General features: G+C 31.5%; 1 protein-coding gene across 2 annotated transcripts in view; it reads left to right on the forward strand.

The window, feature by feature from the left end:
* LOC106868719 (uncharacterized) overlaps positions 1–10,095 on the forward strand; it is a 62,996-nt gene extending 52,901 nt beyond the window's left edge. The window contains exons 6-8 of one of the 2 annotated variants that reach the window (XM_014914111.3): positions 1,423–1,572; positions 1,683–1,733; positions 5,158–10,095. In XM_014914111.3, the coding sequence (XP_014769597.2) occupies positions 1,423–1,572; positions 1,683–1,693 (161 nt within the window). In that variant the 3' untranslated portion in view covers positions 1,694–1,733; positions 5,158–10,095. The remainder of the gene's footprint in view (positions 1–1,422; positions 1,573–1,682; positions 1,734–5,157) is intronic. The other variant, XM_014914110.3, reaches the window with a different exon arrangement.
* Positions 10,096–10,575: the final 480 nt, after the last annotated feature.

Below are 10,575 nucleotides of genomic sequence, written 5' to 3' on the forward strand. Positions count from 1 at the left end.
CTACTATCATACAATGTCAAGACAAGGAGACACAAACACATACACATATGTACATATGTATATACACATATGCTGGGCTTCTTTCATTTTCTATCTACCAAATCCAATTACAAGGGTATGGTCTATGTCAATGATTTCTCAGTCCTTTTAACTTTACAGTACACTAGAGATCAAATGAAAATAAATTACCTCTATACTTTGCTTGGAAAGTTTTTCTTTTTGTTTTTTAAATCCTTTGAGCTAAAAATTTTAAAAAAATCTTATTTTATTAGTCATACTTGTGTATGACTTCCCTTTTTGTGGTGTTTTTACTGTTCACTTTCCTTGTTTGTTTGTGTTTTATCCTGTGTACTATGTATTTACTTTTGGCTGTTATTATTGTCATTCTTTATTTGACTTATTACTGCATTGTCTTCTCTTTCACTCTTTTCCAGTGTGTTGTAGTACATTATCATCATTATTATTATAACAAAATTATGAGTAACACATTTTCAAAATGCCCTCAAGCACGTGGATTATTTAAAGACTTAAAATGTATTTTTAAAAATTCAGGCTAAATCAAGAATCCTCTTTAGGCAAATTGTTTCAAAACCACTGGTCTATGTGAACCCTGTCCTATTAGAAATCATTGCCAATTCTCCCGGAAACCATATCCCCAGTCTTAAAAAAGAAAGGATACATTGGATAATGTAATCCTAGATATGCCTAAAAAGAAAGATGGTCACAGCTAGAATACCTCTGTTCATTGATCTTAATCAGGTTTGATCTGGGGCAACCACCATCTGAAATATTTGGATTGTCTTTGATGTTAATGGTGATATTTATTCATTTCTCTTCACAAACTTTGCAAATCTTTAGGGTTAGCAAAGTGAATTGACTTCTGTATGTTACTGAGTGCTTATACTGTAATAAGTACTTGAGCTAACAAGAGCGCCTCAACAAACTCATTCAACAAGCTAGAAATAGCAACCAAATCTTGCTCAGAATGCATCCAACATTTGTAAAGATGAAGACATTGGATAATATAATCCCAGATGTCCAAAAAGATGGAATGATCACAACTGGAATGCCTTCGATTATATCAGCTCAGTCAAAGCTGATTTGGATCTAAACAACAACAGCTGGGTTGAAGGTTCAAGTGAATTGAATACATAATCTAGTTCTGGTTTTCTGTTATCATTTTTCAAATTTTTTTGTCCATGTTTTTATCAGCAGCTTTAGTTGACCCACACATGTTGTTGATCAAGCGTTTGATAGAGCTGGTCAAGAAAACTTCTAAGCCTACATTACTACTCTAGATACATTATTTGAGTTACTCATTTTTTTGTCTCTTGTCAGTGCTTATATTGTCTAATATTGTTAACCACATTGGCAGTCTATAATATTTTGGTAATCATTTCCTATTGAACATATTTTTTCCAGGTAGTCATACTTTTCAACAGAAAGATAGTGTGGAAGATAGGTTGTCTGCACATCAGCGGTTAGGGGTAGTATCAAAATCAAAACAAGAGTCTTTTGAAAAAAGCAAAGACAAGCACCACAGTAAAAAGGAGAGCAAGAAAACCAAAATAGGTAAAGTAAACTATATTTAGTGTGAAATTTTTGATTTTCTTTTTTGTTATTAATTTACTCTTTTTTTATCAACAGCTGTTAATTGCATCTGTTTCAATTAACCCTTTCAGTGCTACATTGACCACAGCCTGGTTCTCCACCTTGCCACATCATTTTTCAGGGTAAAATATGACCTTTTAAGATAGCCAATATCATCATCCTTAGCAGCAATGCCATCACTACCAATTAATTTCTGAAATAGAACCTTGCATTTGGACTTAATGAAAAATAATTTCCCCTGCCTAGCTTTTTTTTTTTTTTTTTTTTTTTTTTGCTTTGACGTATTCTTTGGTATTCTTTCATTCATTGGTTCTAATCCTTAGACTGCAGCCATGCTTGGATATTAACTTTAAGTGTTTTTGTTTTTGAGTAGATCAAATGCATTACTTTGTCTTATTGTCTTACTGAGGCCCTTGGCTCCTCTTGAAGTTTAGACTATGAACACTCCCTCCACTCATCTCTATTCTAGATTTACCTCTTTAAATTTCTGCAGCTCCTAGAACTTCTCATTTTCTTACTAGGATGGCAAGGTTGTTTCTTTTGCACTTAGTAGCATCCAGGGCTGTTTTGTAAATTTAATGCATAGCTCTAATGATTCACGAAGCACTTGTGGTTTTGCTCCATGGCATCTGGAAAGATATTGGCAGTGTAACATTCTTTCAGCTTCAGTTACAATGCTTCATTCTCCCTTTGCAGGGTTCTTCCAGTCCCTAGAATTGCTTTGATTTGTTGGTGTTTGTGTAGAGGGTACAGGTTTTTACAGGCTGAGGTTACTAACCCCATACTCTCTCTCTCTCTCTCTCTCTCTCTCTCTCTCTCTCTCTCTCTCTCTCTCTCTCTCTCTCTCTCTCTTTTCTCTCTCTCTCTCTCTCTCTCTCTCTCTCTCTCTCTCTCTCTCTCCACCTCCCCCACTTATGCACTCACTCACATATCCAATGACCTTCTGTACAATTTCAATCTGCATTTCCCTAATTTTAGCTGTTACTATCTCTTACTATCTCTAAACATGAAACTAGAAGTAAACGACCATAGGAGCCAATTACAGTTAATGGAACAGCTGTGTAATACAAAATGACAGTCATTGGTAGCTAACTGAACAAAATAATTGTAAATGTTATTAATCATTGGTTTTTGTTGTTCATATTTAAGTCAAACTTGATTCAGAGAACTTTGATCAAAGTTTTTCCACCCATTAACATCCCACCTTTTAATATCTATGAATAATGTACTGCATTATTCAGTCTATTTTCTCCATTCCCAACACAATAGAGTATGATTTGAGGAGGATTTGTTTGTTATTTTTAGTAGTTATGTGGCTATTTAGTGGTTCCTTTGGCTTGTTTACTCAGCTGTTGTCAAATATGGCAGTAGAAGGGTTAATCACTTAATAATATGCTTCATTTCTTGTTGCACATGATGCACTGAATTTGAAAGTAAGCCCTGTATTTTGTGTTTGTCTGGCAAGGTTTTATGTTGGGACAGGCTGGGCCTCATAACCCATCAACTTGAACTTCATCTTCATGTATTGTTGTTTAGCACAAGTTAGCCTGGTGAAATTTTATACTTCCTGGGAGGATCTATCAAAATACTCAGTAAACTGTAAATAATGCTAATGGTGCTTCACCTGCTTATAGCTATGAGTTCTATATATTTACAGTTTATTTGGCTGCTGTGAGTTGCCACACTGCTAATAAGATATACATCTGCTAAGCTTTCAGATGCTAATTCAACCTGCTGATGCTAGTTCAACCTGACTTTAAACAACATTCTTATCAAATTCAGAGTAAATTACTCTTAGGGTATGAAAAAAAAATTATAAAATTAGTGTTAACATTTTATGTATATTTTTCTTTTTAATTTTTTAATGGCTTGAGTTGGTGGATCTTTTACAGGATTTATAACATTGTAGGGAAGAAAGGAAGTAGCTAACCTAAAGACCTAACCAGAATGTTAGTTAATTGTTAGATTCTAGTTAGAATATTTTCCTTTTTTACCCCTCATTGCATAATTTTTTCTTGTTAGCTTTGTCATGCTTCCTGCATTAAATATGTTAAAACTATATTATCTATTGTTCTTTTTTTTCATGTTAACGGCATCAAACTAACTTAACTTGTCAGTCGAGTTGTCTGAGTAAAGCTGAGTTATGTACCTTGCCGGACATTTCATCATTCCTAGCTGTCAAAAAAGCTCTTGTGTGCTTGATTTCACAGCAAAACTAAACACATATAGATATGACACTATTTGTTTGTTTATTCTTAATCTACAGTTGTTACTCTAGTAATTAATAAATGTTTGAGCTCATTGGTTCCACAACTAATAGTGTTGCACTTTAATCTCACAATTATTGTTCCAGTGTATTAAACCTTAATGAACTTATTTGGATTGATTAACAATAACATTTATTTTATGAAATTGATACTAATTTCTCATATTGGTTGATTGGTGGTATATATGACCATAGATTTATTTGTAAGTGAAGGAATTTAGTTAATTTGAATGCCCATAAATATTCTTTCTGATACAAATGTAATCAGCCCTGGAAAGATGAAAGAATGATATGAGTTAATTGTTAGAATAATTTGAATTTAAAATATAGAAGGTTTAATTCTAAATACTAATGCCCCTGAATTTAATGAGATAATGATTTATTTAATTAAACTCAAGTCAGTGAAGGAGCTGCTATGTGGTTGCTCATGTTGCTAAACATTGTAGTTAAATCTCCCTCTTATAACACACTAATTGTTTTATAAAAAAGATCATGGCTGGAATACCTATAATTACACTGTAACAAAATTTTAATTTTTTTTTTCTTTCATTAGTGTTATTTCCTGTTTGCTTCTATCTAGAAATCAAAGGAAATGACTACTATTCCCTTCAAACTTTGCTTTTGTGACCTGGACGTCAATGTTTTGAAACTGACTTATTTTCCATTACATTTCAGACAGATTCAGCACTGTTGTTGAAGCAGAAATATTGTTATAGCAAATATTCTGCTCAACACCACAGATTTGGTTGTCAGTTGCTTGACCATAACCACTTAAGCATGTGTCTTAGTGGCTGGCAATATGTACATCTCTGATCATGAGCAGAAATAGTTTGGGAGCATCATAGCCATGTGTTGAGAAGGATTCTTTTGGGTTTGAATAAATGTAAGGAAAGCAAAGTTTGAAGGAAATATTAGCCATTTTTCATACTTTCTTAGGGGTAAGCAAATAGGAAATATCAGTTGCTACCCAAGGACAAAAACTGTTACACAGTGTTGTATTAGGACAACTTGATTAAGGTTGATCAGGGGCTAGATAAGTCATTTTTAACTATTAATCCTTTAGTGTTCTTAAACACTATTGGAAATATATATGAAATTATGGCTATAATAACCATTTGTATAATGTATAGGGGAGGTTCTAAGGTGTGAACAAGTTGTAATTTAGATTTTGCAAGCTTCAAACATTAAACTGTGAAAAATACTCATTCATAATTGATTTCTTTGTATCTAATTTCTATATTTTACTCATATTTTTTTCTCCTATTTTTTTTCTTATTCAGATTGTTCTAAGGAAAGTGAACTTGATCGAAAAATCCAACGTATTCAAGAAATGAATGCTGCCATTTTAAAGAGACAACAAGAAGTGTTGAAAGATAAAGAGCAGTATGGTTGAATATGTAGATCGTAAATTACTGGATTAGTAAAAAAAAAAGTAAAGATGAACAAAGAATATAAACTTAACTGAGAGTGATAGAAATAACCTGAATAACTTGTTTAAACAATACAGTTAACTAAGATCTATTCTTTGAGATTATTTTGTGTTTTTCCTCTAGGTGACCAACATGTCGATAATGTTTGCTTAGTGTCTGAGGAAAGGACTTGACTATGTATAATCTCTCTATCTCGCTAGCCCTCTCTTTTCTTTTCATCCCTCGTCTCTCTCTCTTTCTCTCTCTCTCTCTCTCTCTCTCTATCTCTCTCTCTCTCCCTCTTTCTTTCTTTCTCTCTTTCTATTAATTTATTCAGGTTACTTGACTGAAGCGAAACTCTAAGTTTCTGAATATGTAACTTATATTTCTGGAATAAATTCTTGGGCAGAAAAAGAATATCTCAGTTCTAAAAAAAAAAAAAGTTAAAATAAAGCAATGATTGTTTTTTTAATTGAGATGTCTCTTACCCATTACATTGCTAAAGTTTAAATAGGTGCCTGTTTATCAGTAAGAGAAATGTTCTATAGTATTAGTTTTACTTATAGACCAACTTAGTCATCGTTTGAAGAAGGTGAGGTAATCAAATGAGTGTTTAGCATCCTGTAAGATCAAGATATTGTGCTGAATATTAATTAATGCCTTAAAATTAAATTAAATTGTTTGCAATTTATAGATTTCAATTCTGAAGCTTTTACTTGCATTTATGAACTGCCTCTGAACAGGTTCCTATTCACTCTTCTATTTTAGTCTTCTTCATAATATCAGAATGCATTTTCACAATAAATGCAGACAGGAAACAATTTTGTAAGAATGTTATTAATAACACTGAAAATTTACCAATAAAAATGTGCGCATGTGTGTATATATAAGAAATAAAATATTTTTTAATCTATTTTTTTATGAAGTGCTGGATGTGAAATGTGATATATCTATATATTTACATATATATTTTTAAGCATTAGATATTCATGAGTTAGTTGTATTTCAAAAGGATTTATATTGTATTCATGCTTTGATTTTTTTTTAATTTGTTATTGGCTGTTTGTCAATTTTTGCTAAGCTAATATTTCAATTTCATTGAATTATTTGCTTCATCAAACAATAAAAAAATGATTATTCAAAATTCAAAGGAATATATTGATGTACTATAAGCCTTTTAATTTTGTACTTGAATCTCTCTCTCACACACTCACACATAAATATTTGAAAAGTTGGAGTGTATGAACATTTGTTATTTTGTATATATATATATATATATAAGCATGCTATTGTGTTGAGAAGAGTATGTTTATTTTGAAAAATGAATCTGTTAATATTTAGATTAGTGTGGGGTTAAATTTTCAGTATTATGATTGTTGTAATTATGAAATCATTTTCATTAGCATTTTTATCAAATAATAGCATTTTCTGTCATATATATGTATCTCAATCATCATTATCTGTATGTATGTGTGTGTGGAATTGAATGGACATTTGCAAACTCTTCTAACCAGTGCTGATGTGAAATCTAGTCATATTTTCTTAGAATTGTTTTAAAGTTCAAATATTAAAATCGAAACAGTGTATTTGTGATTTACTTGGTGCAAGTATTTTTGTTTTTAAGAAGGAAATTTAAATTAGATAACATTTTCGATTTCATTTATTGTTGTGATTATTACCAGATTGAACAAACCTTTGATTAAAGGGATTCCAGCCATGTCACTCATGATTTTTTAGGGGATAATTTGAGGGAGATTTAGCTGCTATTTCTCACAAGTTGATAGACCACACAATCACTGATTTCTGTATGTACATCTGTGTGAGATGTATGTGTTTGTGTGCATTGTCTAAAGCAAGCCAAATGTTAAAAATTGTTAAATCAGTGAACAAATTGATTAATTGCTGTTATTAATTTTGAAAATATTACAAGTTTTATAGAACAAGAATTTGTAAGACAAATTTTAATCCTCATTTGTAGCCTAATCACTTCATTTTTTTTTAATGATGCAATTTTTAATCTTGTATATCTTTTGATCATACATGTAGATTTGGTTGATTTACATTTCGTAAAATATTTTTCTTGTTTCTTTTATATAACAGATTAATATATAATTATTTTGCTGTACATATTTGTTTCCCTCATTATTGTTCTTGTTGCTATTATCATTATTATTATTTTGTTGTTGTTGTTATTCCTTTTGTATTTCCTGTTTTATATGTTGTAGGAGCAGGTCCACACTATGGACCTGAGGTACTATAGAAAAAATATCACTTGATTGACAACACTCTCTGTAGTATGTGAACTGCTCCAGATTGTTTGATCTGTGTTGATGTTGATTTTTGCAAGAGATACTGTTGCTGAACTTTTCCATTCTCTTCTTCGTGAGTCCTAGTGCTCTTTGTGACCTGTTATTATTTTGGTCTTCATATTCCACATCTTTTTGATTTGATCTCCAGTCATTTGTATTTGATCACTGTCTCTGACTCTCATGGAGGTGTTTCTTTCAGAAAGTATTGCAGTGTTGGCAAAGTATAAATATTCTGTCCGTGGCTTTTTGACTTTTTTCTTTCTGCCAATGTCGATGGGCATATCCCAGGAGATGATGGCAACATTGTCATCACTGACCATGTTTAGTTTATGATCTCACCAATTTTTATTATTTATGATATTTGTTCTTACTTACTTAATTTTAGTATGCAAGCATGGCAGTGTGGTTAAGAAGTTTGATTCCCTGTCACACACGACTTTGAATTCAGTTCTACAATATGGCACCCTGGGCAAGTGTCTTCTACTATAGTCTCAGGCAGACCAAAACCCCATGAATAGATTAAGTAGGCAAAAGCTGAAAAAAGTTTGTCATTTGTGTTTGTGTGTCTGTACACCTGCATTAGTGTGTGCTTTCATTTTTTGTGCTTGCTTCTACAAAAGTTACTATCTACAATTGGTAATGATGTTGCCACCAATTCTATCAACAAATTGTCCCTTTGCATCATATCTTCAAAGCAAAGTGGAATAAGTGATTCCTTCCTTGAAAAACAGGTAAGGATTAGCAACAGAAAGGGCTGCAAAACACCTCAATAACATATTTGTCTAACCTATGCTATCATGAAAAAACAGACATAAAACCATGTGTACTTATTTATTTGTATTTTCTAGGTCATTCAACCAATTTTGATATCGGATATGTGCAATCAGTAGTTGTGACAGTAATTATAGTAATGATGTTTTACTTCCCTCGCTGGCTCCTGTTCTGATTTTGTGCTATCCTTTGCCAATAGGGCCAACTTTCAACAGTTATTCTATGCATTGTTAGCATGGACCTGCAATTTCTAAATAACATTGAAACTTGCTTAGCATTTGGCTTGTGAAATCTATATTCAAGCTAGTTCTTCTTGTGCAAATATTATCTCTAGTTCATCTTGCATTTATCATTTTTGATCTTTCTCTTCTTTTATCTGAATCCTAATTTTATTGTTAGGATTTCTGAAGGTTAATGGATCTGTTTGTTCATTTTATAAAATATTTATGTAAAAGTAATGTAGTTAGAAAAAGAAAGTTTTCTATGCAATATAAAAGTGAAGGATGTTCATGTGATTGCATTATGATGCATTTCACTAAACTATCTTATAGATTTCCCTGTGATCTAAAATAGTGAGAATAAAGAAAATACTCTACCTCATTTCAGAACAGTTTGTTTCAGTATTTAGGGACAAAAACAAATCAGACTAAATCAAAATGAAAATGTAAATTGAATTTATTCAAAGCTTTTTCTCCGCTATTACTATATTATCTAAAATTAGTTTGCATTATATTATTAATTGCCTTTCAAATGTATCAAATAGTTATGAACTAACAGTGGATCTTTACCACCTGGTCCTGGTAAAGGGTCATGGGTACTGCCTTTATCCCTGTTTAAAAGATTAAAAAAGAAAGAAAACCTTACTTGCAAGAAATAGCAACCATATCACTCCCAAATTACACCCTGCTGTTTTAGAAAAGGTTGGACCCTGGATATATGATCTCTGAAAACAAGACAGTATAGTCATGGCTTTAATCATAGATTTATCTGCTCAGGCCTAAACAATATCAAACAATCTAAAGACTAGAATTCGATTGTAGATCATGGTCTATATTTTATCTCTTCTATATTTGTGATGCCAAATGCTTTTATTGTTCTTTTTAGAGAGATTCTCCTAATAGTTATAGGGCTTCGTTTCCTTGTTTTGGTTTTTCTCCTTTTGGTATAGATTGTTTTTTAATCAGTATTTTCTTCTTTCATTCCTTAATTGTACATGAAGGATGTTAAATCTATACAAAAGGAATAGTGAAGTGTCAAATGTTATGAAGAAGGTATTTTATAAGTATTTAGTTTTAAGTTTAATTTAAAGGAAAAGTGTTGATCATGAAAGGATTATTTTGTTTAGATACCAACCATACTGAGTTTTCATTTACCATGTAAAAGTGAGATTAGCAGTATATGTTGTTTATTAAACCAGAACTTAATGGTATGGGGGACCTCAAAAGCTTACCAGTTTTGCATTAGGTCCATTATATTGCTCTCATTACCTTGTTTCATTTCCATTTATCACAGATATCATTTATTTGTAACTAAATTTACATTAGTTTTACTTTTTACATCTATGTGGGTTTTTTTTTTTTTAGAAGAAATGGAAAAAGTGGGGGAAAAGAATAAAGATTGATCTCATTTTTTTTTGTTTCCTCATTGATTTTTAAAAAAATAAATATGTATATAATTGATAATTTCTTTTTACAGGAATAAAAGAAGAAAATAAAATCCTATTTTTGTATATAAAGTGTTATCTTATTATTCCTATCTTCGTGTGCACGCTTATTTTATCATCTTAACCTCGTAGCATTCAGATTGCTCTGTCAAGTGTAATGTTTATTTATTCACATTCTTTTGAATTAATCATAGTTTATCTTGTAGATTTAAAATTTCAATGTTGTGATTGTTAATTTCTAGAATGACATTGTTGGTTAGGTATGAGAGGCCAGCTCTGGCCGGCTTGAACGTAAAACAGGTAGAATATTTGGGCCAGATGTGACTTGTTCAAAAACTAAAGATTAACGCACCTGTTAAGTTACTAGACAAATGAGAATGCAGATGTGATAGCTGAAATGCTCTGATGCCAATGAGAGAGACACTTCCTTTAGTAATTAATCTCTTTTTTAATTCAGTCTTAAATAGTTGGGAATTTTTCAGGCTGGAATTCTATCTCTGGTTCATTTTCATGAGGGATACTAATCTAGAGAGTTACTACATCAAA

The sequence above is a fragment of the Octopus bimaculoides genome, chromosome 6, assembly GCF_046866305.1.
Source record: "Octopus bimaculoides isolate indiv1 chromosome 6, ASM4686630v1, whole genome shotgun sequence".
Taxonomy (NCBI): Eukaryota; Metazoa; Mollusca; class Cephalopoda; order Octopoda; family Octopodidae; genus Octopus; species Octopus bimaculoides.